A 27,814-nucleotide genomic window follows, 5' to 3' on the forward strand; every position below is an offset into this window, starting at 1 on the left:
GTTTATGTTCATATTTTTATATTTATATATTTATTTATAGCACCATCTTATTCCAACACTGTAGTCTTTATAGTCTGATCACATAATCAACAGATGATCACCGACAACATGCAGGTAATTCAGAGTGATGAAATGCCCCCCCCATCCTCTCCCTCCCTCCTTCATCCTCCTCCTCCTCCTCCTCCAGTGTAATGATTTGTAACGTCAGTCTCGGTGCCGAAAGAAGCACCGTGCATCCCTTCCCTGTGTTTATGTGTGTGTGTGTGTGTGTGTGTGTGTGTGGTTGGCTGAAAGGAGTTGCCACGAAGCTCCTGCAGACAGACATTTTCTGATCCTCCGAGCTTCCCATAATCTGTCAGATTAAACCCAGCGGGACCTCCTCTGCGCTCCTGCGTCTCCAGCCTCCTCCTACACATCACCATATTGTCTCCTGTTGTGTTTCTGTTCATTCACACCCTCAAACAGCGCCGATTGTTTTTTTTCCTCCTTTCCTTCCTCGCTGAGATGACAGCCGGCTGTCTGCGGTGCTGAAACTCCCGCGACCTTCCACCTGCGGCGGAGAAAAGGCGAATTTATGCGTCTCCTGCTGACAATTTGACGCAAAATTGAGCCCGCCAGACACAAGCGGAGGGGAAGGGTCTAACTACCTGTTAGCTCCTCCGGGCTGCGGGATCACACTGGCTCTGCTGCGTGTGTGAAGTGTCCTCTCATCTTTATTTAATCCCTATTTGAATTCGCAGCTGCATGTCTTCTGACCTACTTTGTGCAAGTTGGGAATAAAACCGACGCAGGAGGAGGAGAAAGCAGCGCAGACTCGGCAGGTCTATGAGGAGCTGAGGATGGAGGTGGTGTGGAAACAGTGGTGACCCTGTTGGTAGGGGGAAGTTCCAGTCATAACGCAAGGGGAGTTAAGGGAAGCTTGGAGGGGGTGAGAAAGGGGCGAGAGGGGAAGGTCTGCTGAAGAGCCAGATGTGTGCGCGTCTGAGCGCGGAGACAGAGAAGGTTATGACCGCGTCTCTTCACCCGGACCTGGGGCTGCTGCTGCTGCTGCTGCTGGCCTGCTGGCAAGCGCCGGGGATGGTCGGAGCGAGTGAGTCCCTCTGTTTACTCTCTAACTCGGTGTGTTTGTGCGTCTGATTTATGCGTTAGGGTCAAAATGTCGCATCGGAGATATTGTAAAATGACTTTCCAGCTGCAAACAGCTGCAGATTTTGAACCAGGATGTTCCAGAAATCTAAAAGCATGAAACAAACACGAGCACACATGCAAAACTGACTGCATTAGAAAAATGCAGCATTTAACAAACTAGTAGCCCTAACGACCACCTCTGGCAAAACAAATAACAAATATATGTTGATTGATGAAAAGTGGAATGAGCATAACAATGCGATCTTACCAGAAATCACACAATACTTACAGGCTCTAATGGCATGCAGATTGAAGGAGAAGCAGGTGACACCCTGTCACTAATGGAGCCATCACTCCAAGCTCCTTGCTCTTTTTCTTATTGTGTTTGCCCAGCTTATTATCATGTTTGCAAGGAGATTTTGTTTTCCAATAATCAAAATAAATGTTAAAAATACAAAAAAAAAAGAAGGATATTATCCTTATTTTCAATATTAGAGTGCAAGCTGCTTGGTCTTTTTCTTGGTTTTAATCCTCCAGCTGGTGGTCCGGTCTTTAGTGGGGTTGCCAAAGGTTGGCAGAAGTATACACTGAGTATATTTGCTTGGAAAAGCCCCTAAATGAAGATATTTTAACTCAAAAACATTATTGTGGCACATTATGAAGGTGGCGGTTCATTGAACTTAAGCCTAAAATGTGGCCATAACAAACCGTTAAGTTAATTTGCGTTTTATAACACATTCTTTTATAAATAAACCTAAATTAATGAGTTAAATCTGACACCAAACTAGGGTGACAAGGTATTTTTTAGAGGTAGCAGCTGCCACCCCTCTAAATCTGCCCTCAATACTGTGCAGATGTGCATAAAATAATACAAAACATTTCACCCAGTATGAACATCATAAAGCTTCAGTGAGGAGTTATAACCAAGCTGATTAGAGAATATATGTGTGATACAGTCAGACAGTGTGGAATAAGATAGTTTTAACAAACCTAAAGCGACTAAAAGGGGAAAACTGGATGTTAAGGTGCTAAAAAAGCCTTAAAATATTCATAAATTCATGCACCGTATTTAAATAACAAGCTGCATCATCCAGAGCTTTAAGTACATGACAGCAGCACAGCTCTACATCAGTGTATTGCTTCGTCTTTTGATTAGGGTTAAGTGTGAGTGTGTGTGTGAGTGTGTGTGTGTGTGTGTGTGTGTGGTTACTGTACCATGTTTATGTTTTATATTTCAACTAGACAAACAGCTGCTGTAAAACTGTCAAAACCTTAATTGAACGTCTATCAGAGGAGTGAATCCAGAGTAATCTCTCTCCCTCTCCCTCTCTCTCTATCCTGTTTAATTAACTGTAGCAGGAACATACCAGCACTTAAATCATCCAGACCACTGGCCAGAGTCCTGCTCTTTGTCTCTACACAAAATCAAAGCAACCTTTGGCAAACGAAAAGCAAATCAACAAGCGTCTCCTTGGCTGATTACCAAGAGGCGGCTAATCTGCATTTACGAGGCCCCGTATTGATTTCTCCAATGAAGAGTGCTTTAATGTTTCCTCACATGGCCTTCACCTTGTCTGCTCATAACAGAAGCATCTCGTCTTTAACCGTGCGTCCTGCTGCTCTCTGCCTCAGGTTGAAAGAACGATTTACATTCATGACAAACAACCAGAGTCTTTTTCTTGTTCACTATTGGCATCAGTTTAAACACAAATAGCTAGAAAATGTGACCAAAAGAGATTTATTCACTTGGGGTCATTTAAGGTGTTGACCTTGCAAACTTTACATTGAGGTTCATTTAGGAGCTTGTTCTGGAGCTCTCAGATGCCATAGACGATGTAAAAACATGTTTGAGGTCATGAATGAATGCTCAGTTGGAACTTTTTAAGCCAACGTGGATGAAAATAGGATAGGATGTGTTTGTTTGAGTTCGTCCTGCAGTTCCAGCAGCACACAGTATCCATGTTTGCACATACACACCTTCTGACAGTGGCGGTTTTCAGTTTAGGTAGCGCTCAGAAAAATAGAAAATCTAAACATCTGAACTTAAGTGATGTTAATAAGCAGTTTCATGAGTTTCATTGATGTATTTTTTCTTATTTTCGGGGTTATGTAGCAGTTCATGGGCATCTTTACAGCTAATCCAGTGTTGTCCTCTTCTTCAGTCTTGGAGTGAAATACGTCACTCTTAAGAAAACTACATAGATTTGAGATTATTGTTGAGACAATTAGATTTGCATTGCAGTAAATCGGGTTGGTCTCACAACTCTTGCAGGTTTTTCCACTTTTTTATGAAAGACAAATTGGTTTTGGAGGTCAGGTGAATCCCAACATCTGCATATCACTGACACCATGATTGTTTTCATCGTGGGTTGATATATAAGGATAGAGATGGGGGTTGTGATTTCCTCCCTGTATATAACCACCTGTTGTCACATGACCCAGGTACTTTGGCGACTCTTGAGCACATGAGGAAGTCTGTCTATGGTCGAATGCTTTGGGGATAGCTAGGCAATTGGACCTTGTATTTCTTATATTATAATTGCTGTTTGCACTACATCCCCCTGAGCTGCTATGTTTGAATTGCTTCTGTGGGGATCAATAAAGGAACATCTTATCTTAACATATTTACCATATGTATGTCAAGAATGAACATCCATGCTCAAGAACACATTTTGCCCCATTAAAGGGTTTTACGGGGAGGAATATTTCCTTATTTGAATGGTGGGGTCTAAGGATAGAGGATGTGGTACAGATTGTAAAGCCCCCTGAGCCCCAACTGTGTGATATTGGGCTGTATAAATAAAACTGACTTGACTTGACACATTTTCCTTAGATCTGGTTGGATCAGGTTGTGTTTTTCTTTGTTGCCTCTCACTGCTCCCAGATGAAAACCTTTGGAATGAAACGAAAAGCTTTATTAATGCAAGGAGGACTATATGCTTCATATCGCTGCTGTGCTCAATGTTGATTGTCTTTATTTATTCTCTTTGCTGTCATTTTCCCAGGCAGCCTGACGATTTAAATGATGTCTGTGTCTTCTTCTTTTAAGGTTCTCATACCTGTGTGTTTTGTTTTCAGTTCTGACGTGTTGCCGCTCAAATATTCAGCAGAACTCACTTTGATGGGTTCTTGTGGGACATGGCTTAACTTGACTGGCAGAGGGCAAAATAAAATTCTCAGCTAATTGCTGACATTTGGGTCCAGTTCAAAGTGTTGCATAATGTGGTCATTAATCTGAAAATGATTAGCAATGTTCAGATGACGCATAGAAAGTTACTCAAGAATTGCAATTTTTATCCACACTATCTTGTCAGTGCTTACAGAGCACATTTATATAACATTTCTTGTTGGAAAATCAATGAAACAACCCAAAAGAGAAACAAAACGATTACAAACAGCCACAAAAACACACAAATCCACTACAAAGAGACTCAAGATGTTTCGAAACAGACCCAAAAAACGCAAGAAAGACATGCAAAATGATTTTAGATAGACACAGAATGAGCACAGAAAGATTCAAAACAGCCACAGAGAGACACAAAACAACCACAAAGACATGCACAACGACTAGAAAAAGACACAAAACGACACAAATACACCACAAAGGGACAAAAAACAACTCAAAAAAGGAACAAAACAACTGCAAACGTGCAAAAGTCTTCTGTGGGTCTTGTTATCAGGAAGGAGGTGGGGGTCCGTTCACATGTCTGTGCCCAGGTGTCCATTGTCTCACAGTGCGTCCCTGACCATACTGTATCTTAATCAGCATGCACAGGTTGTAACTGTTACTGTATCTCGAGCGCACACACACACACACACACACACTTGCACAGACGTCCATCCATCACAGAGAGCGATGGGAAGCCATTAGCCAGATGAGGCTGTCTGACTTTATCAGCAAACTGTTACTTTACAGTGATTTACGGTCAGCTGTCCGGGCCAAGTCGTACGTCACAGACTACTCGAACTCCAGGACAAACAATGTAAACAACGGCTGTCACGAGGCTTGGTGTTGTTTGTGGAGATGCGAAGGGCTGCAGAGAAACACATGGTTGGTGGACACGTGAACTTCTGGGGACCTGATAAGGACAGAAAGATGAGGGGAAGCCTCAGTAACCACATCCTTGCTGTTCCTCCAGGATTTGTTGGCCCTTTTTTGGAAGGATTTTCTACATAGGTGTTAAAATAAGACAGATCACAGCATATAGCACATAGCAGTGATCCCCTGATTCTTCATCTGGAGTGTGAAATTAGATTTCAGATGATTTCAGATCAGGGGAAAACTTAAGAATCCCAAATTTGGGTGTCTGAAAGCATCGTGAAATGTTTTTAATAATAAATTTGGAGGACAAACAAGGACATGTAGGAGAACGGTGTGTGTCAGTGCTCTTACATCCACCTGAACTGCTGTATTTCATCATTTAATCAATATCCACATTCTACTTCTCCTCCTACTCCCTATTTTCCCTCCACTACTCTCTCCATCGCTTTTTTTTTTTTACCACTCCCTCCAACATTGATCTTTTTTTTCTTTTCTCTCTCGTCCATCCATCTCACTTTGTCCTTCGTCTGTTTTTCCTAAACCCAAATCTCAGAACCCAAAAATTGAAAAATTCACTCGCTACCTCTTGATATCTGGCTGAGATAAGTGCTCTCTCTTCATCTTTTATTTTTCCTCTGACTCATTCATCACTTGTTCTGTCATATTCCTGTCATCTTTCATCCTCCTCTCTCTCTCTCTGTCTCTCTCTGCCGTCCTCTCATCTCCACTGTCTTTTCTTTCTCATCTTCCTCTGTCTTCCTGACTCCATCTAAGCCTCTCCTCTCATCTCATCACCTCTCCTGGTGTGTATAATATAATTGCAGAAGTCTATTCAGCGTGTGCACTCCATTGCAGCCCTGGCAGATGAAAGCAGCTGGGATTTAGCAGCCGTAACATGATGGGAGTTTTGGGAGGGGGGCTGGTTGGGGGGGATCTTGGCTGTCATTGGAAGAGACAAGGGAACATGGTTTTCAATGTGTTTCCCTCTGTGGAGAATGTGTGTGCGTGTGTAGGTGGAGGATGGGATTTATTCTGCATGTTTTACTGTTATAGATTTGTATAGATAGTTTGTTTTTTTGAATGTCCTCACCAGTACGCAGACAGTTGAGACAATATCATGTTAACAGCTTTGTGCACTAGAAACAAGACAGATATTCTTAAATATAATCAAATTTTTTTCAATTAAGCAAAACAAAATCGGCCAGTGGGGTGAGACCATTTAGCTTGACTCGAATTCTTAAAACTAGCGTAAAATCTGACCATAAAAAATAAGTATTTTGGTCACTTTATGAGCTGAATTTAAGAAATTGTATATTAAAAGCAAAAAAAACCTCTTACAATAAGACACAGTTTCTTCAAACAGTGTAAAAAAAAAAAAGTGATTTTGTATTAAATGAAGGCCTATTTTAAGCATTTTTTATTAAAGCAATAAAAAAACTAAACAGCTGCTTTATTTCCAATATTAGGACAAGACAACTTTCTTTAAAACTGAGAAGTTTTGCAAGTGGTCTTCCACTTAAAAGGACAATAATCTTGTTCCTCTGCTGGGACATTATGCAAACCATTGTTGTTACCGGTTAAACCGAGCTCAATATTAGCTGTAATAAGGCCAAGTCAGATACCAGATTACTTTTCTCATGTAAAACATGCTTGACAAGATTATTTTTCTTTTTAGACCAGAAATAAGACTCTATTCCCAGAAACAAACTTTTTTAACTTTCTTTCTTCACTTTTTCTGCAGTGAAGCAACATTTTGGGGAAGATCAGTTCCACCCTCTGTAATGGTTACACGTCTGCGCGTGCTTATATTGATGCTGTATACCATTGTGTGTTCAAAATTCGCTTATTATGCACATATTCATGCCTATTATTTCAGATGAATGTGTTCAACAATCACATAGGGGAGTAATGTTAGGGTGTCCACATACTTCTGGCCACATATTGCAGAGTTTAATGACAAAATGAAGCAATAAACATCAGGTTTTTTACACGTCAGTGTCTCATCAAAGATCAGAATCAAAGTGTTTTTCTGCAGCCACCATAGCACAAACATTCAGTAATTATACAGAGAGGAATGTATCACAGAACTGGCACAGTGGCCAATTTCTACACCCACAGTATCAGGAAATAGACCAGAATGCATTGTAGCCACAGGACTCTGCAGCCACAAATGTTTCTTTTGCTCAACTGATAAAAACTCCCACTTTCCTCATGCTTTCATTCACTCCTACACATCCCGAGTACAACAGGTTCATCATCCTTCCCTCTCAGCTGTCACGGGGAGTTCTGGGAAATGTAGGAAACCCCACTGAAGATGCACTCCATCATAGCTAAAGGAAGTATGTGGCTTTTTCCTTTTTAATGACCGGTTTTGGCAGGCATGCAGGGAAGCTGGTCCTGCAGGAAGCGGAGGGAGGCTGGCTGGCTTGTAATGAGCTGTGGTTAGCTTGTTAGCCTGAGACAGAGCTTCACATTCACGGTCATACTTCATTAAGCCTGACTGGATGCTTTCGATTTGAAGTCACACTGAATTTTCTTTTTTTCTGGTCTGTCATCAAATGTTTGGAGAGTGTGGTGGTGTCAGTGCCACCGCCTCCATCAGCCTGGAAATGAGTAGTGCTCTTTGTTTGTACAAGAAAGGGGAGGTGATGCTGCCGTCGTTTGTGTTTTGGTTGTCACTGCTCCAAACAGGGTGGCATCGTATTCAGGAGTATTCTGTGGGTGAGCAATAGAAAATCGAGCCAAAAAAAAAACAACACAATGAAGCTTAGGCAGTTAAAGAAAATGAAGAAAATACTTTATTAAAATAAAGAAAAATAAAAGAAAGTGAGAAGTGGCGAACACTGCCAAATTATTAATATTCCAGCCCCACTCCATTATCCATGCAAATAAAAGGAGAATTGGATTATAATGTAACATTATGACATTGTATGCATGTGTAAAAAGGTCTAAACAGTTATATAATAATGCATAAATAGTTAGCTCAACGTAACAAAGAAGTGATTTGGAGAAAATATTTAAAAGCAATGTATAAGTGGATGTAGGGTTGCCAGCCTCAGTGTAGAAAAATAAGGGGCGCCTTGCCAGCGGCCACATCAAGCGGAGGGTCTCGGGATCAAACACATATTTTCCACATTCTGTAAAATTTCTATGCACAATTTTGTGCTTTTTATGCATCGATTTCATCAAGTCTTCTGCTCCTCTCAACATAATTGTAAAGGAAATAAAGAGGAAAGTGCAATAGCATCAGTTATATGATTCCACTCAGCTATAATGCTGACGTCTTCAATCACTAACGGTACAACGACTGTGACAAAACACACTGAAATAACTCCTCAAACCCCTCTCGTGCAGGTATTATCGCCCCCTGCAGGTTGGAGTAAGGCCAGCTCATATAGTTATATATTATCGGTATGTGACTTTTGGCCGTTTGGTAGCTTGTCTCATCTCCCTAAAAGCCTTTAATTTAACTTTCAATCCATTTTAAAAATCCAAATTAGCTTTCGATTTCCTGATTACCTGACTGCTGTTGGCTGTGCATGGGGAGTTTTGTTTAAGTTATTACACACCAATCTGTGTTTAATATGTCAGAAAGACATAACGTTCCTATAATGTAGGAAACAAACTGAATTCATCCGTTTAATCGTGTTAGATTCCTCATGAGACGCTAGCTTAGCTAAGTTTACATTACTGAAGACAAAACCAATATCGAACATTCAATTTAAGAGCTCTGTTTTCATCACAGAGTAACCCGAGAACTGGGGGAGGGGGAGGACTGCAGCTGGACCCCCTCTCAAACACTCAGATGCTTGAAGCTTAGACGCTATTATGCCAAAAAAAAAAAAAAGATCAAATAAGCACAATAGCTGCAGTATCATCATTGTTTCAGTTTTCTTGCATAAAGCGTGAAGGGAATTCAAATTTCTATTTGACACCACACTGCAATACCTCAGCATTTTAGTCAGTTTTCAGCCTTGATGCCCCTAATTGGCTCCTGTGCAGGCTCTTTTCCCCTCTGATGCTCTGGGTTTTTTTTTTTTTAAATAAACCACACGAGGACGGTAGCCACATATTAATTGCTTTCTGCAGCCAGAGAAATTGATGAGAAATATGGAGTGCTATTCTTGTGCTGCACTAAAAGGAGGATGAGGAGGAGGAGGAGGAAGAAGTTGGATGAACTGAAGCTCATCAATAGCTCCTGACTCGCAGTAAAAAGTCTAGTTATTGATTCCATTAGATCATCACCAAGAGGGACGTCATGGAACGATGCCTGCTCATCTCTTTCTTCCTTTGTGTTTCTATCATCTTTCGGCTCTTCTTTCTCCAGTTTTTCATGTCTCGTCTCTCCATTTTCTTTCTTTCTTGCTGTCTTTCTGGGTTGTTTTGTTCATGTTGTTGCTGTCTCTGAGTCTTCAAGTATATCTTTTATTATCCCCGGAGGGCAATTTGTTGCACAGCCAGCAGCATCTGCATAACCTACAGACTACAAACAACAGCCCATAAACACAGTATGAACCGTGACTACATGAGTACCAACGCCACTTACAGCAGGGCCTTTTAAATACTTGTGGTTTCATCTTTATTTTTGTCTCATTTTAGCTTGCTATCTCTGTTTTTCTGTCTCTTTTTTCACTTTCTTTACTTTATTTCTTGCTGTCTTTCTAGGTTTTATGTCTTTATTTCTCATTTTGTCTTGTCGTCTTGTCTTGTTTTGTCTCGTGTTGCCCATCTTGTTGCTGTCTCTATGTCTTTCTCGTAGTTTTGTCTTTCTTTCTTTCTCTCTCTATCTCATTATGTCTTTATTTTTGTGTCGGATTATGAAGCATGCTATTCTCTCTAAAGGATTTACTTTTACTTTTTCACCATTTTTCTCCCTCATATTTCAGCTGTTTCTCTCATAAAAAATGCTTTTCTCTGTAATTTACCTCCTCTTTCGCTCCCTCCCAGCTGCTTTTACCGATGATTCACATTAAACACACTCTCTTCGCGAACACTTTAGATTTCTCATCAGTTCTAACCTACCCCCAGAGAACCATTAATATGAGCCTTCAACTGTGTAAGTGTAGCGTGTGTGTGTGTGTGTGTGTGTGTTTCTCATCTTTGGCACATGATCCAACATTTACATTTGAGCCATTTAACCGACTCTTTAGTCTGGAGCGACTCACATGAACAGAGCAGATGGGAGAGTCATTCGGTGTCTGTCTTGAGGACACTGACAGAAACACACGTGGACTTGATGGAGCCAAATGAACCCAAACACAATAACTGCAGGAAGTTTGTGTAAAACGAGTGATTTGGATGAACTTTGAGGAGATTATTAGAACTTTTAACACACTTCTCTATCTGTATTGTGTATTTTCTTCATTTTTAACAGGCATACACACTTAGTAGGATTCTAATTTGACAAACTCAGTGTTTTCTTCTCTCTGACGCTTGGACACACTATCAGCTCTTTGGTTGTTTTGAACTTTGTACTTTTCTGATGCAGGATGAATAAAATACTGAGATATAGACCTACTGTGTGTACTTTTTTAATTTTTATACACCCCTAGTGGGCGTCCCGACCCCCAGGTTGGCAGGCACTGTGATGGAATATCAGTGTGGCTGTTTGTTTTTGTGCTCAGGACGTCCGGCAAGAGACCAAAACGATTGGGAGGACATTTGTTTATTCGCCTCTTTCACTTCCAGGAAATACAGACCTATGTATAAGTGTCAATGCGTAAGGGTCTGAGGTTCAGTTTATATGCATAAAGACTGGAAACAGCTTGTATGAATCAGTCCAAAGGTAACAAATTCCACCTAGCAGCACCTCTAAAGCTCAGTATTTAAGACGTTCTCTCTCATTTGTGCTGTCTGTTCAAAAACAACACGTAAAAATTATCATTTTGTGGTTTTACTGGGGGGTTATGTGCCACACTAAGTCTTAATTAAGCACAGTAACTTCTTTTCCATTAATCAGTCAATCAAACCTTCCTGTTCCACAAAACCATGCGAGGAGAGGCAGTTTTATTTTCTGTAGCTCATTTTAACTGTGCATTGCATCAAAAAGCAACATGTTTGGAAATGATAAATGCAACAATAACAAAGAGAAAGATTGTAAAACAGTCTTTAAGAAAGGCCGGAGGGCTGATGTGCATTATTCACAGGTATATTTATCTTTAATGTATTCATTTTCCTGAGAGGGACGAAAGCTTGACATTATTTATGATAAACAAAGAAGAAGAAGTTCTGATTTGGCTTCAGGGTCGTAACAAGGTTTCCTTTTGTCTTTGCTCACAGTTCGAAATGTGATGTGACATTTCTTCAGATTTTTGTCCAAGTGGTTTTATATGCAAACATAATGTGGTCAAAGGTATGTGGACACCCCTATTTGGAGCTATTATTCATGGTGTAACCTAAAGCCATTTGTTCCACTGAAGGGAAACATCATTCCAAGCACATACAATAATATTTTAGACATTACTGTGCTTCCAACTTCTGTTTCCAGAAAGAAATTATTTCCCCAGTTTGGTGTAGAGGAACTTAACTGGTCTGCTCAGAGCGCTGACCCTTAACCCTCTACAGCACCTTTGGGCTGAACCGAAGCACCGACTGAGCACCAACCAACGTCATTGGACCTCACTAATTAATGCTCTTGGGGCTGAATGGGAGAAATTCCCGCAGCCAGCTTCCAATATGTGGTGGAAAGTCTGACACCCGGAGAGTGGAGGCTGTTATTAATGCAGGTTAATGCTCGTGGGTTTTGGAATTAGATGTCCAACAATCACATATTGGTGTAATGTTGGCATGTCTACATACTTTAGGCCATTTAAAAAAAATGATTTAGACATCTTGACATACTTTTGGCTGCGTTGTGTGTTGTTTTCAACTGCAGCAGGACACTTTTTAACACACTCTGACCGTCCCTAACAAGTATTACAAAGTGTGTGTGTGTGTGTGTGTGTGTGTGTTAACAGCTGTGCCAGCAGCCCCAGTGAACGTATCCGTGACCCAGCTAAGGGCGCACTCGGCCATGGTGACCTGGAACGTCCCTCAGGGAGACACTGTCATTGGATACGCCATCTCACAGCAGGTACAATAAAGTAGTATCCTCACTACGTGTGTGTGTGTGTGTTTGTGTAGGTGTGTGTGTGTGTGTGTGTGAGAGAGAGAGAGAATATTTACAATGAGAATGAGGCAACTGAGCCCAAATATAGTTTTTTCTTAATTGGTTTAATCCTTAAAAAGCTTGAAAAATAATTTGTCATGCTCCTCATTAAACTTAATCAATCTGTCTTGTGTCAAATTTACCCTGATCTAACCCTTTCTCCACCAGCGCTCTCATTTGGTTGAAGGCCAATTAATTTTGCAGGGATACAAATTGAAGGGATATAAATTATGAATTGAATGCCCAGAAAACTTGGACTGCTGCCATGCTCAGGGCAAAAAAAACCAAAACAGCTTTTCCAAAGTTGAATAATGTAGTTTTTGTGATCGTCTTTATCTCTTGAGGAATGGATTCTTCTCTTTCTTTACCCCTCCTACTGTCCACGGGGGTTTTTAAAACGCTGCGTCATTCGTGTCAGGCCTGTAGCCAGTCAGCGTTTTGCCTGAAGACACTGAGTCACAGAGGGATTTCTCCTTTTTAAAAGTTTAGAGATGTCAGGAGATTTTGCTCATAAATGTCCAACTTGTTGAAAGTGCTTGTTAATGTCAAGGGTGGCTGCTGGTTGACGTAGGTACTATAATAAAAAGCAAATCTCCTGATTACAAAAGTTTCGAGCCAAAAGAGGATCTGGAACTTTCAATTAGCAAGAAAAAGCAGACAAACATCGGTATCAGGCGAGACACAAAGGTACTGAGACGAACTGGCACAGAGTGAAGAGGAGAAGTAAAATACTGTAGTGAAGGAGGAACACACAGGGGCAGGAAGTGGTCTTGCCACCCTGGCATCCACTTTTAAAGAGGTACTCCACCCTAAAATGTTTTTTTTTCTGAGCTGTAAACTGAATTATACAACCGTACTGTAATGAAACACATCAATATTGGTGTTAAAATTCACATTCATGCCATCTACTGTTAAATCAGGCTGGACCTTGCAAGGCCAGCGCTGACATGGAATCGATCTTTTGGGATTACTTTACGTCATGACATGTATATATAAAAAGAGTATTTGAAAAGTATTTCAAACATTTACTGGTTACATTTAGGCTAACTACAGTATTTCAAACATTATCCATTAGTTTTAGATAACAATTCGACCATTTATCTGTTATCTGCCTAGATCAGTGGATCCCAAACTGGGGACCGGGACCCCCAGCTAGGTGTCGCCAAAGCTTCATGGGGGGTCGCAAGGCCTTCTTGATTTTAAGGCGTGTGAGAAAACCTAAATAATATACACAGTAGGCCGATATCTCAGCGTTTGTTCACTTCTGTGAAGATAATGAAATGTAAATTGTCTAATAAAATGAGCTTCAGGGACAAGAAAACACTGAATGTCTCAAAAAATAATCCTATTAAGTCTGTATGATTGTTAAAAATGAAAAACATAATATAAAGAGAGAATTGTACAAAAAGTTTGCTAAATAGGAAATAATCTGCTCAAAAGTCATCCAAATCCAAAACATTATTTGGGTTAATTGTAAAAACATAAAATATGTCACTTACAAGCTGAAATAGGGTCACTGAAGGAAAAAGGTTGGGAACCACTGACCTAAACCGCTCTGCTCACTCTGTTTTTCACAAACTCTCATTCACAACATACACTTTTCAGGTGTTACAGCTGACTCAATACATGCATATGAATATATAAATCAACTACAGTACACCTGGTTGGGAATCACAAGCTATTTCACATTTAATTATCCTCATATCACCACATTTTGTCGGTCTCACATGTCCTTAATCCCAGGTTGCTAACTCAGCTTGGTTCATTCTAATCAGTTTTTACCACCCACAGTTTGGCAAAAGAAGAATCAGACATTAGCTGAGCTCTGAGTGGGAGCTGTCTCCATTAGTGGAAATTATTTGGCCGGGACTTGGTCTCACAGGAGAAACATCCACAGCGGCGACGATGCCAAAATAACTCTTCTTTTTTTTTTTTTTAAGTCGCCTCACGTCTGACTCAGAATCCATCAGCCTCGTGGCATTTTCAAGAAAACAGAGGACGGAGATGTAAAACATCTGCTGCCATAACCTCAGAAAGCACTTATGTAAAAACCTTACTGAAATATTAATAGGGGAGGCGATGGGAGCAGGTAGATGCAGCTGGTATTCATGCAGGTTTTATCTACTGAGCTTAGTGATCAAAAGCTGCTCTGGATGAGGTCGAATTTATAAAAATCTTTAGAAATGCAGTCATAGAAAAGGTGCCGCACTCAACGATGAGCCTATGTCAGGTTTCAGCCTTGATTTGCATGCACATACCGGCTGCTTTAGGAGATTATTTCATATACGCTATCTTTCAGTAACAAGCCGAGCTTTCTGTTTGTGAAGCAGGACGAGTGAATCTGCTCAGACAAAGAGTTACTTCACTCATCTGAAGTTGTTCCAAATCCCAGAGCTCCGGCTGCTCAGATTCACACCATTGTGCAACAGCGCTTTCAAAGACACACACGCAGGAAGTAACCCAATTTGAGATTGTATATCCAAGCTACAAAAACTCCCAATAATTCTGATTCATAAATCATAAAACACACAACTAATTGATGATTAGTGTAAGTATGTGGGTGGACGTTGATCAAATAAATCCATAGTGTCTGTTTTAAACCGTAGGCGTGTTTATCTGCTTCACTTCACTGCTGAAGTGCATTAGGCTGCTGACTTTCTTTCTTGACCTAAAAATGGCGACCAAACTTTGTCTTCACCTGTAAACTTCAGGGTCCTTGCAGAAGAGACATTTTACTGAGGTTTAAGACCTTTTTAAAGGTCTCTGAGACATCAGGTGAACCCAGCCAACCAAGCTAAAAGGTCTGTCCAATTGAAAAGAAAACTGGCTGTGAATTCTTGTTTTTTCATGCAACACCATCCTGATCTTTTATTTGTGGAGCCAAAGGAATCCAATACACTGCAATACTTGTATTGAGCAAAACATAACCTGCCAAAGGGGTAAACTAGCATGAAAATCTAGCCACTGAAAGACTGTAATGGGACTGAAAACTAGAAAAGATGCCAAAAATTTAATTTTACTTAATTTAACATAAAGTTTCTTAAAATAAGTATTTTTGTCACTTTATTGAGCAGAATTTAAGAGTTTGTAGCTTAATCTAAGATTAATAGTTTACAAAAACAGTAGCTTATAATAAAAATAAGTCAGTTTGTCTGAAATCAAGGCAGCAGAAGCATACTTAGTTTTAGCATTTTGTATTAAAACAATAACATACTCAGAACAGAAGAACAGCTTCTTTCATTTACAACACTGGGGCACTCCCCAATTATCATTTACATTAAAATAAATGGATTCACACTGGGAATTTGCTTGTTTGTACCAAATAATAAATGTTAACCAATGTCCTTTTGGCAGAAAAAAGCTGACAATGAAAACAATTCAATGAAGAACAGAACAGCATGAATTTGCCTTAATTTCGCCCCCTCATGCCAGTCCTCAACGACTGTGTTCAATCTGCCAAACGACAGTTGCTGCAGAGTCAAAACATGCCAGCTTCAGTGCAGCGTTCCCGTCTGGTAGCGCCACAAGAAAAGCCAACATTACGACTTAGAAGTCGTCTTGTTCTGCCACATCAACCATCCTCATGTTTAATTCATTTTACCTTATAGAGAACAAATGCCTTTTTTGCCTGAATGAGGTATTTTTGTCAATTAGTGGTTAGTGTCATATGACTAAATGGGTTCTGAGTTCGGTTCAGTAATGAACAAGAGCTGCAACGGAATCCTCAGTGTTTGTTTTTGCCACTGAGCTCAGAATGTGTCAGACAGCATTATGGAAATTATTCAGAGAAATGAAACTTTCTTCGTACCAGCCGATCTGTGTTAAGCCTCATTCTAAAATCTCTGTGGGCATCAGCACCCACAGGAACAGCGCCAGTCTCCCGAGCTTCACAGCCATCCGTGTAATCCGTCATCCATGACATTGAAAATCTTTTACATAACAGGAACACAACAAACCAGCCGGTGCTCACGTTCCCACCCCCTGCAACAAGCCACCTCTCCTCTTCTGAGATTTCACCCTTGAGTGAGACTTGGGTTAGACACACAGCGGATCAGAAAAACGTTTCATTTCTCTATAGGGTTGCGATGTCACACACTTATAATAACAACTTGAGCCACTCAGTAGCAAAGACAAGCTCTTTTAAAGCTGCAGTAGGTTATAAAAATAATAGGTTAATAACTTTCACTGTATCCTGACAGTGATACATGAGACACATAATCTGTGAAAAAAAACAGCTTTGGGCCTTAAGAAAAAGGACATATTTTGTCGGTGCACGATAGCCTGCTAGCGCTCTGTCATACTAAAAAACATTTCTCTATTGTCTCATACTTGTCTCGGAGTTGGTCTCGCCAAATATTCTAGTTGGTCTCAACCAAACAAAACAAGACCACTGATGCAGCGTGATTCAGAAAATTAGTGTTGGTTTAATTCTATCTTTTTCTATTTAATTCTATTTCTAATCCATCTGGAATGGGCATTGACATAGGCCACCTGGTAACCATGGTTGGGTAACCATGGTTGGGTAACCAGGTAACCATGGTTACCAGACAGCCAGTGTCAGTAACACTGGCAATCTTATGCCTGGCTGCTAAAACTCATCTCGTTGGCAAAAGGAACTGGCCTCCACTCTGTCTCTCTCATTTGGACTCGGTCTTGACTTGGACTTGAACCTCTTTGGATTCGACAAGTCTTGACCTTCAGCGCTGCTCTCACTCAATGATCAGTCACTTTGTTACAAAAACATGTTAGAAATACTGGAGTTACACTTCAATGCCTGTTGCTTTAGCAGGATTTTTTAAAATATTTTGGTGGATTTGGAGTTTTTTGCTCCAAAATCTCAGACTCTGGCAAAATCAGAGCTGAGTCACTGCTATTGATTTACTTTATTTTAACCTCTGTGGAGATATTTTATGGTCTTTTAGGGTTAGGGTCCAATAAAACCTTACTCACTGACCCGCTGCTTTCAGGGCTGCCAGAGATGCAGAACACACCACTTTGCCTGTCTCTGAGTCTCTGGTGATTCAGACATCTGGAGAGCCTCGAGCATCCTGCCAGCTTTTTATTTACTGACTCTTCCTCAGCTTTTAGTACTTAACGGCCACATTTACTTCATGGGAAACCTGTGTGTCATTCACTAGACTGTAACGCCCACCGTTGGCTGGATCGTGGACTTTTATTGAGTGGAAAAAACAGTTTGCGAAGATGGTGTGCTTCACCATCTTACATTCAATGTAAAGAAAAAAGACATGATTGTGGATTTTAGGAAGTCTTCTGTCTATAAACGTTGAGATTGTGGGTAATCAGAACAACCTAGAGGTACAATTCTTGACAAAAAAAAAACTATTTTCAAATGAAGTCTCAACTGTAATCTAGGATAATTAAATCTGTTAGATAACTTTAGAATATATAAGTTTTTCAGAAGCATTTTGCATTAGTATCTAGTCTGAAATGATCTCAAATAAGAGTACAGGTTTATGATTTTTTCTGAGTGCTATGTAAGATTAGTTTGATGGTTCAGGTCTGAGGGTCACTCTGGACTCGACTGAACATCCTCTGTAAAAGGGAGTAACCATCCATTTAAAGATTTTTTTGTCCCTGCTGTTATTTCTCATTATATATTTATATCAACAATGAATGAAATGATCAAAAAGGATTTGCTCGTAATGACAGACCCACTAAAAATGATTACCTGACTCATGCAGTTGCATCTTTCAGCTCATTATTTTGATTTTACCGCCGCAATTTTACTGTGTTTTCTCTAATTTCGCTGTTTTCAGACGCAGCAGGAAGCTGTTTTCAGTTAAAAAGCTCTAAAAAAATCACCACAACCACTTTACACCACCTGCTCAGCAGCAAACAACAGACAGACAGAGATAGCGACTAGCTGGTGAACACAGTGGAGCATTTAGCAGCTAAAGAGTCATATATTTCCCTCAGGAGATGGTGGAGACCATAATCAGAGCTAAAATAGAGCTATATTGGACTTACATTCATCTGGTGCACACAACCATGACTCCAAATGAACAATCTAATCACATCCTTCATTCATTTTTGTAATTGTGGAGGATACTAGTTTGGAAGATGTTCACATTAATTTGATTTTAACCAAAACAAATTATTTGTGGGTCTGAATTTTGAGGAATAGGGACACAATCACTAAATTTGTGGGGAGTGACAGAAAAGTAATATAAGTAGTGTAACTAATTACTGTTGGGACGGAATAATAAACAAACTTAAGGTCCTCACAAACACTTTTGAAAATGTAATAACTTGCATAATAAATAAAAAAATGTAGCCCGACACTGTCCACAAATGTTGGATGTTGCTGACGAGTGAATGTTGAGAAATCAGACTATAGCAGGATCTGTAGACGTTTCCTCGTGTATGATGACTTTTAATGAATCTGTGTCATCATTTGGCCTTTTTCATAGCACATTCAGATGTCCAAAATAAGAAAATACGATTTTTTCCAGAGTCTGTAAACAAGTTCCAGCCCCAAAAACTCAGAATTTAAGAATGTCTTTTCACTAGGTCAGAATGTGTTTATCTATGAACTAGTACGCTGATATTTGTACATGCATTTTGTCTTAAAGGCAGCTGTTTTGCAACAGCAGATGATCTCTGCCTGTACATGTGTTTCTCTGTTTGTTCCAAATGATGATAGCTGGCGTTACCTTGCCTGCAGACCTAATTTCTCCCAGTGGGATATTAAGCGTTTGAGCTGAATTTATATGAGGTGAAGCTGCTCGTTGCAGCAGGCATTTTATTTGCCTTCTTAACCCTTCATCTTGAAATAATAATGAATCAATCCAACAAATTAATTCTGTTGGGTAATGGTGGGGGCTTTTATACCGCTACCTCTTTCTGAGTAGTAAAACAAATACATTTCCCACAGTTCCTTTCATTTACATGCTAAGTGTGTGTGTGAGTGTGCATATTTATGTGTTTGTACTGCTCCGTGTGTGTCTGCAGAGGCAGGACGGCCTGATGCAGCGCTCCATCCGAGAGGTGAACACGTCCAGCCGCTGGTGTGTGCTGTGGGACCTGGACGAGGACACGCACTACAGCGTCCAGGTGAGCGCACACACACACACACACACACACACACACACACATCCACACATCCAGTTTGGGCTTATTTGTTGTCACGTTTAAGACTGATTGTAAATATCTAAATTGTTTATGAGATGTTACCATAAAGCAGCTTCTCGGTACCTAATAAACCATTCAGACTGCTCTTTACACTCTAATTTGCCATTCAAGAAAGTTATCTGTAATTATAACAGTAATAATAAAACATTCTTATCATAATTCATCAAGTAGAACACTTTACTGAGGTGTTGAAGCATTTATAAGCAACCCCCACCCCCACCAGAGTTTCTTTGTTTCAGATGTTTTCTCACTTTATGGACTTCAGAGTTAGTCTCCAGCTGTTTTCCCTCTCGCTCAGTGTGTGTGCTGCACCGCTGAGCAGCAGCTCTCGTTAAATTAGCTAAATTAAATGACAAACCCCTCCCTCAAAACAAAGACGGCGATGGACTCATATTCGTCCGATCACCCAACCCTAGCAGTGGCCTTTAGACCGTTTTCCCAGCTTGAAAGCAGAACTTGCACTGTGACGTTGTTCCACTTCTCTGCTCTAAAGACAGAATATTGGAGAAATTCCCTCCCAGTGAAAGCAATTCACTAAGCATTAATTACCTGGTTTCACTGAGACCAGCGTGGTGTTGTGAGACTGTGCATGGTAGTATATCGCTCTTTATTTTAAATACATTTTAAGACTACAATCCGGCAAATAATCCTAATTTTTTACTAAATGTACCTGTAAATAAGTCTTTTTTTTCCTGTAACAGTTTTTTTGTATCCTGATTACATAACTCTGTTACATGCCATTCGTTACTCCCCAAGCCTGTGTATCAAGGGGAAATCATGTGACATGCGCTTTAAAGCTCTGGAACGATAATACTTGTGATAATGTGTAAAAGGGAAGCCCCAAATTAAAAAAAGGCAAATGAGATTCTACAGAACTCTACAGAGCAGCTTTAATTGAGGAGCCTCACTGAAGATAAATTGCATTCTATAAATTAACTGGTATTCCTATTAACGTCCTCTGAGTGTATAATTAACACACGCTGGTAACACTTTTCTTTAAGGCGAACAGATATTTGTTATTACAGCTCAACCTTAAATCAAAAGCTCAAACTCTCGGAGGGAAGAGTATCTAATGTGACCTAATTATCACGACTCTATTAAACTTTCTATAATCCATTATAGCTTAATAGGCTGATACAGATTGTCCTTCAGCCAGAGGAGCCGGTTAAATATGCTTGTCAGCAAGCGGGTGTCCTGCAGAAGTGTCACTGAGCAAAGCGCTGAAGCATCGCCAGCACCGAGAGCGTGGAAATGTGAACTTTCCGCCTCTGACCTCCCTGCAGAGGAGAGGAAGTTGAAAAGGAGGATTTCCCTGTGGAGTTTGGTGAAGAGTTTTATCATTATCCAGAGTGAGTGGATGGATTAGGGCTTGGTGTTTTGCCCAAGGACAGTTTGCAGCATTCAAACTTGCAACTTTGGATACTTTTGGATTAATTTAAGGACTTATGTTGTGATGAAGTGTTATATTGTACCCACTCATGCCTTGGTTAGTGGTGTTCCTAGGATGATTTGCAACAAACGCTACAGAAAACACGTTGCATTCAACCTTTGGGTTCAGTGCGTGGGCGCAGACAGCCGTGTCTGAGACCTCTTGTGGATGTAATTGTGCCTCCTGTGATGGATCTGTCTCCCTGTACTTCATATTTTATAATTTTGTTATCAAACTCCACTCTAGCTGCTAGAAATAGCTCAATATTCTGTTTGAATGAGAAATACACCATCAAACGAGTTTATTTCTTGCAATTACTGTCCTTTTTGGGTGGATTTTCATTTCTTGGTTGCTGAAAATGTCCCGAAGAAGGCCCCAGATGAACTCAAATCTATATTCCACTCTTTTATCTTCAAAGCTTTTAGTCTGCTTCCGCGCTTACAGTACTCATCGTCCTCCAACGGTCACTCAGGATTCCGGCCAAAAACCAAAGCACCATTTGCTCGCTAAATATACCTTCGCGAGCCGGTTTCTTGTCAACGTTACATAATGTCATCCTACGTTAATGTCAGCTGGGAATGTACCCAGCGTTTTGTGTCTGAATGTGATCTCCACCTTAGATTCATTGTTTCTTTAAACACAGGAGGATTATGTCATGCTTTTGTTTTTGCCGTGGGGCATGGGGGGTTTAGGTGCAGTCTGTTGGGCCGCATGGTGACAGCCAACCCAGCCGTGCCGTCCACTTCAGGACCCTGGAGAGGAGTGACCATTATCCAGCCGGAGTCCTGGACCACCGTAAATAAACACACACATACACACACACAAAAAGTGCAACTCGGCCTTGTATTTTTTAACTTACTTATTTCTTTTTCAAATCAGATTTGAAAAGTAGACAGAAAGACTCTCTGACTCACAGTTTATCACTTAAAATGCACATTTTTAAGAGGAAAAAACAGGAAAAGTAAAATAATCAGAGGGTGAAAAATAAATATTTATGTGCAAGTTAAACCACTTCTCTGCTGAGCAAAAATAACCTTCCATCATTAGATTGATGAAGCTGTAGTTTCCCTGAGCACCTTCTGTCTTAATCTGAACTAAAAATTACTTAAATGCCTATTGAAGTATTACTGAGAGTTAGAGTACCATTTATCAGTACGCTAAATTTAAAGCTACAGCTGGCAGGTGGTTAGCTTAGCTTAGCATAAAGACTGGAAACAAGGGGAAACAGCTAGCCTGGCTGTCTATAGCTCACTAATTAACACATCCCATCTAACATCTATAGCGCCGTCCAATCAAGAGCCATCGACTACGTAAACAGGAAGTCACTGTAGCATCACAAGCTGGCATAGCTTTCAGTATTACCCGACAGTTTTAGTTTTCATGTCTGATGTGTGTTTCCTATTATTATTTACTTGCACCTCTACAGCATAATTAGCTTTTTGCTTACTGTCATCTTTATTGTTTGTTTGTTTTTAATTAAGCTACACTACCATGCTCTTACGTAGAATATGTATTAGTGTGTGTGTTAATGTTCGTCTGACCTCTGGGGATTGTTGAAGCGATAGAATTTAATTGAATCATCGCACACACGTAAACGTTGTGTTTTAATTTCTTGTCGCTGAAGGTTTTGACATTGCCGAATCTTTACTCTTCCTCAGATGAGCCAGCGATGGAAGGTCTGGGCATGACTCCTCACTTACAGACAGGAGAGCTGCTCATTATCACCACTGTGCTGCTGCTGTGGGCAGGTCAGCCTCGGTGTGTGTGTGTGTGTGTGTGTGTGTGTTTATATGCATGTGTGGGTGTATGGACAGATCTGCCAGAGTGCAGATAAGGTTGCATTTGGAGGGTACTCAATGTGTGTTTCTTTTTTTACTCTCTCCTGCTCTCCGTGGCCTCGTCTTCCTCCACCCAAGCCGTCATCGCCCTCTTCTGCCGACAGTATGACATCATAAAAGACAACGACTCCAACAGCACGAAGGAGAAAGCCAAGAGGCCGCTGGTCCGCGCCACTTCCTCCTACTACAACCCTTCAGCCGGGAGCTCCCCCATCTACCACAACGGAGCCGTACGCAGCAGCAGGGTGACTAATTCCTCCTCCAATGCCTGAACTTCATTAAGAAAACTTACTCCTCTTCTCCATAGCTCTTCAGTCTGTTGCAGCGGCGCCTCTCTATAATGCATGATCATTCTTGGCTGCCAGGAGTATTTTGTTTCTTCTGAAGAGCCTTTGTAGTTGCATCAGAGATCTCCTAGCAACCACAGCTGCTGCCATCGCGGCTAAATATAAAACAACCAGGGCTGGAAACCGAGGGGAGCTTGCTGCTGATGCTTGTTTTGGCTGCTGCAGTAGAAGTGAGCAGTCTGACGGGGTAGATCTGTGAAGATGTGACGATGAATTGGAGTTCGAGGCGAGTCCGATCAGTCTGCAGGTTCATTAAGATTCAGAAAAAAAGCAACTCTGCTCGTCTGAAAAGCCTGTGCTGTCCCTGCCTGCTGGATAAGGAGTAGTAGAGTTTAAAGGCATTACGTCAATCAGATACATCAATGGTAAAACCTTGAAGATTTAAAAGCAGCACAGCAGTCATGTTCACAGCAATCACTCTTATCTTAAGCTGGTTAATCGCCACTTATTAAAAAGCAATGGTGAATGAGTGGCGCTCTCAGCAACATAAACACAGGTCAAACAAGGACAAGATCACACTTGAAGGAGTTACTTCTGAAAGGAATTTCTTTAAAGTATCATTCTCCATGATGTTGAGGCAGATTTCCTTGAATCTAAATTCAAAATTACATAACTATGCATAGTTTTAATCTTGGAAAATGTTGCAAACCAGGGATCTCAAAGTGCCACCTTCCTTCAACCTACAACATGATGTTAAAATATGACTTAGGGGCCCCCTACCTGGTAGACCTGGCACCCCATGAGTCCTCCCTGCAGCCGCCATGGGTTTGAATCGTCATAGTGTCAGTTTTGGCTGCAGCAGGCAGCTGTTTCAGAGCAGATGTTTCCCTTAGGAGTTGGTAGAGGCCAAAAAATAGTGACACATCAGGTGACACACAAATCATAATAATGTTTCTCTATAACAAGTGAAAAGGTGAGGTGATGATATGTCAGTGTTCGCAACAAAGAACGGCCAATAAATGCAGTTTTTGCAGGTTTATTAACTAAATATAATCTAGGGCAGTGATTTCTTTGGATTTGATTGACTATGAAGACTTTATAATGTTGAAACCTAAAAATAAAATAAAAAGAATACTTACTTAACCACTTAATGTCCAGCTTTTCTTATACTGTATCTATCTAGTTTTAGCTTTAAGGTTTAGTCCACACTGTCAGACAGTATCATATGTTCCAACGCCTTATATATTTGGTTTCTTTTGACATTTCTGGTACCTTTTTCTTAGATTTTAAATCAAGTTCTGTTTGGCTGCACAGCATGAGATTATGATTATTTAAGAGGTTAAGAAATTAAAAGCATGACAGTAAATATAATGGTGTGAATGCTTAAACTGTGTGGTGGTGAGTATGCACGTTCATTAAAATAAATGTTTTTGGCAAAGTCCTTTCGCAAGGGGAAGAGATGAAACGACAACAAAACAAGTCGTGCCAACCACGTTTAATTTTATGTCTGGTTGCCTCAATAGCCAGAAGTGCCTCGTCATCCTCCCCACAGGAAGAATGACTTTAAATTTCTGACATTTTTTTGCCAAAACACACCCTGAATTAACGTAAATTAAAGCGAGAACTTCCACCGAGGCTGACCCTCCGGCCCGCATAGAACACTTAGGTTTGTCAGTAAATGTCGAAGCTCTCGCACACACTCACATTGATTAGTTCATAAATCTTTAACAGGCATCATATATATTAAGTGCATAAAAGCACATGGCGGTGCATGTGAATGTCCCACACACTGCCTTCCTGGATATGAGTCATGTTCATATCTATATGTGACCCTCTCTGTTTCTGACTCATGTGTTTATGAATTCAGCTCCCTCTCACTGTTTCCTTCTCCCTGTCTCTCTCCTGTAGCTCCACAGAGCCTCCTCCTCCATCAGCATCATTAGAGTCTAGGAGTTTTGGATGTTTTGGTTTCGAGACTCAGTGGATAACTTGTGCGGCGCAGGACAGGGCGATCAGCAGGAGGCATTTGCTTGAGGAACTTCAGGATTATCATGACAAATGGGGAATGTATATAAACCTGGCTGAGAGCCTAATTTATTGTAAAATATGGGCAAAGCAAAGGAGCACACCATGCAAATCACATCCATATTAAACTGAGGAGTGGCACTGTGAAGGAAATGGATGACTACTGCTCTCTAGTGGCGGAAGACGATGAGGTCTCTTCACAGCGTTGAAAGAGCTCTAGTGAGCTCCTCTGAACACGGAGGAGCAACAGGACAGACTCAGATGTTTTATTTCTTCCTCTCTCCGATGTCAGAGACTGAACTGTGAATATTTTGCCAGCATGTCGGCCAGCTGTGTGCCACATCTCGTCCGCCTCAAATTCATTTTCAAAAGGTTAATTATTGGTTCTAACATGAATGCGAGAGTGTGTGTTGTGACTTCTGCGCGTTTGAACTCTGACTATTTTGTGCGACTTAGACGTTTAACTTCATCTGTGTTTTCCATCTCTTAATCAATAATTATATGTACATTACTAACTTTAGTGTATTATATGTAATTATTAAAGATTATGTACATAGGTTAAATTTAAAGTATTAGTAATTAAAGTGGAATTCAAACACATACTTGAATGTATGGGACGATGGTGTTAAATTTACACTGTAAACTTTCATAATTAAATCAACTCATTATTTTACAGTGTAATCAGATTTGTTTGGTTACTTTATATTGTTAACTAAAGTCTTCAAATAATGACTAAATGTCCAACTTAACTCATCAAATCAAATTCTCCAGCAAATCAATATTTAATAAATTTAGTCAGTGTAACTAAAGAGTTGAATATCTAGAGGTTGTCTTAGTTAATTGACTTAAGCTGACTCTGCTGACTGTTGATTGTTGTAATGAACAAATTGAGCAAAGTTTTTTTGTAATGTGACTAAGTACTTGTACTGGAGTATTTCCATTTGATGTAACTCTATACTTCTACACAACATCTCAGTAAATTCTGTACTTTTTACTACTTTTTCTACCCTTTCCTGTCCAGTGAAAACCACATATCTCCAAATTTGGTGATTTTGATTATGAATTTTGAAGGATTACGTGTTCCTTTATGAGTTTCTCCTGCTTCCCCTGTAGTTTTTCTTCTTGTTCCTACAATGTGCTGTTTGAACAATGTATGTGCAGAGTTTTACACTAGAAGGATGTTTTCACATTCATCTGCTGGAAGTGGACAGTTTCTCTGTGCTCATTGAAAATCTGATTTTAAGGGACTTTACAGTGAAGTAGGAGACATTTTGTGTCCAGCAGGAAAACTTTAGAAATGAACAAAATTGACATATTCTTAGATTCTGGGGTTTTTAATGAATTTTTTCAGATTGTCACAAGCAGACTATATGTATATTTGTCGTAATACATGACTGGAGGGGATCTTTAATATAAATCAACTATTTAAAAACCCTCTTGCATCGTCACACAGCTGAAACAGGGCTGTTTTTTTAGAGATATGTGGTTCTCACTGGACATCGACGCTACAAACACGTGATGATCTAATATGATGCATTGTAGATTAAACTACCCAACAGTGTATAAAGTAGTTCAAATGAGCTCAACCTTAAACACCTACAGCAGTTAAATGCAGCTAACACATGAATACAGCAGTAATATTAATCCAAAAACATCATGTAATAGTACTTGGATACTTTAGTTTTAAAGGCAGGACTTAGTGGAGGGATTGTAAATTGCATAAAAAATACTGGTGTAAATGTAATTTACATTAACAAGAATCACACCCAGATCCATTTGATTAATAATTAAAGCTGCACTGGGGAACATTTATGAACTTAAAACACCCCATTTACATGCCGGATGGACTCAGTTTGCACAGTTAATGGGCCAAAATGTTCAAATATGTAATTAGTGTGAACTTTAATGTTAAATCTAAGCATCTAAACAAGCATCTCTCCGACTCTGCTGCCTCCACGTAAGGATATCCTTAAACTGCAGCAATCAATACTGCCTGAAAGAGATGTCATTCCCGCCCACTCACACTGGTATTGCAGGTCAAAGTTCAGCCAGGTTCGAAATCCTTCTTCTGTAAGTGAATGGGATGTAACTGTAGGAGAAGTCTTGGCCTGAAGGGGGAGCCGTTTGCTCACATGATTTAGTTTATTGGTTATCATGAGGTTATTGTCACTGACAGCTCTCTCTTGAATGTACTACAGAGGAAAACTAGAAGACTAGAAGCAGAGGTCATTTAAGTAATTATATATTGGATATGCATTTTAAAGCTTCCTATCAGGATATTTTCTTTGTACAGAAACAGCTGAAATGTCATTTAATGTACAATTTTGACCCTTTTTTTTTAGCCAAAACCTGAAATTTCTTGGTTTGAATAAGACCATGCTTCATTAGAAGAGAGGTTTTGTGATTTTGATTCATTGCTCACAGTTGTTCTCCAGTTTTTTGTAGTTCATACAAGTCGGGTACCTTTGGAAATAAAAGGCATCAGAAGCTACAATATATTAATGTCAGAATCAACCACTGTGGGTTCATCTTGCAGGAAGAATTGCACATTTTTCAGTATCAAGTCTGCTTAGTTACATCAAACAACATATCACTCTAATCATATTGTCTGTATTTGAATTGTTTTTTTCCATTTTCACTGTAATTTATTTTATTGTCCGTGTTGTCCTCCATATATTGATGGTGATTTGAAGCTAAGCAAAGAGATTCAATGTCTAAATATGATTTCTGATTCTCTGTATTCTTGAGTTTGAATAAAAAATGAAA

At 40.1% G+C, this 27,814-nt stretch overlaps 1 protein-coding gene across 1 annotated transcript; it reads left to right on the forward strand.

The window, feature by feature from the left end:
• The first annotated feature begins 261 nt into the window (after positions 1-261).
• Positions 262-27,814, forward strand: LOC118340133 (fibronectin type III domain-containing protein 4-like). The gene is made up of 7 exons (XM_035678001.1): positions 262-1,090; positions 12,127-12,242; positions 19,290-19,391; positions 21,591-21,693; positions 22,557-22,646; positions 22,815-22,981; positions 24,932-27,814. Exons 1-7 carry the CDS (start codon positions 970-972, stop codon positions 24,971-24,973), a joined length of 741 nt encoding a protein of 246 aa, XP_035533894.1. The 5' UTR covers positions 262-969; the 3' UTR covers positions 24,974-27,814.

Source organism: Morone saxatilis, unplaced genomic scaffold, assembly GCF_004916995.1.
Source record: "Morone saxatilis isolate NCDOM2014 unplaced genomic scaffold, NCSU_SB_2.0 Contig6, whole genome shotgun sequence".
In the NCBI taxonomy this organism is placed as follows: Eukaryota; Metazoa; Chordata; class Actinopteri; family Moronidae; genus Morone; species Morone saxatilis.

Excerpts from the sequence above, each read along its gene's own strand:
- LOC118340133 (XM_035678001.1), top strand. The coding sequence starts at position 970 with ATGTGTGCGCGTCTGAGCGCGGAGACAGAGAAGGTTATGACCGCGTCT. Across the intron at positions 1,091-12,126 it reads GCCGGGGATGGTCGGAGCGA|CTGTGCCAGCAGCCCCAGTG; the intron begins GTGAGTCCCTCT and ends GTGTGTTAACAG. Across the intron at positions 21,694-22,556 it reads AGCCGGAGTCCTGGACCACC|ATGAGCCAGCGATGGAAGGT; the intron begins GTAAATAAACAC and ends ACTCTTCCTCAG.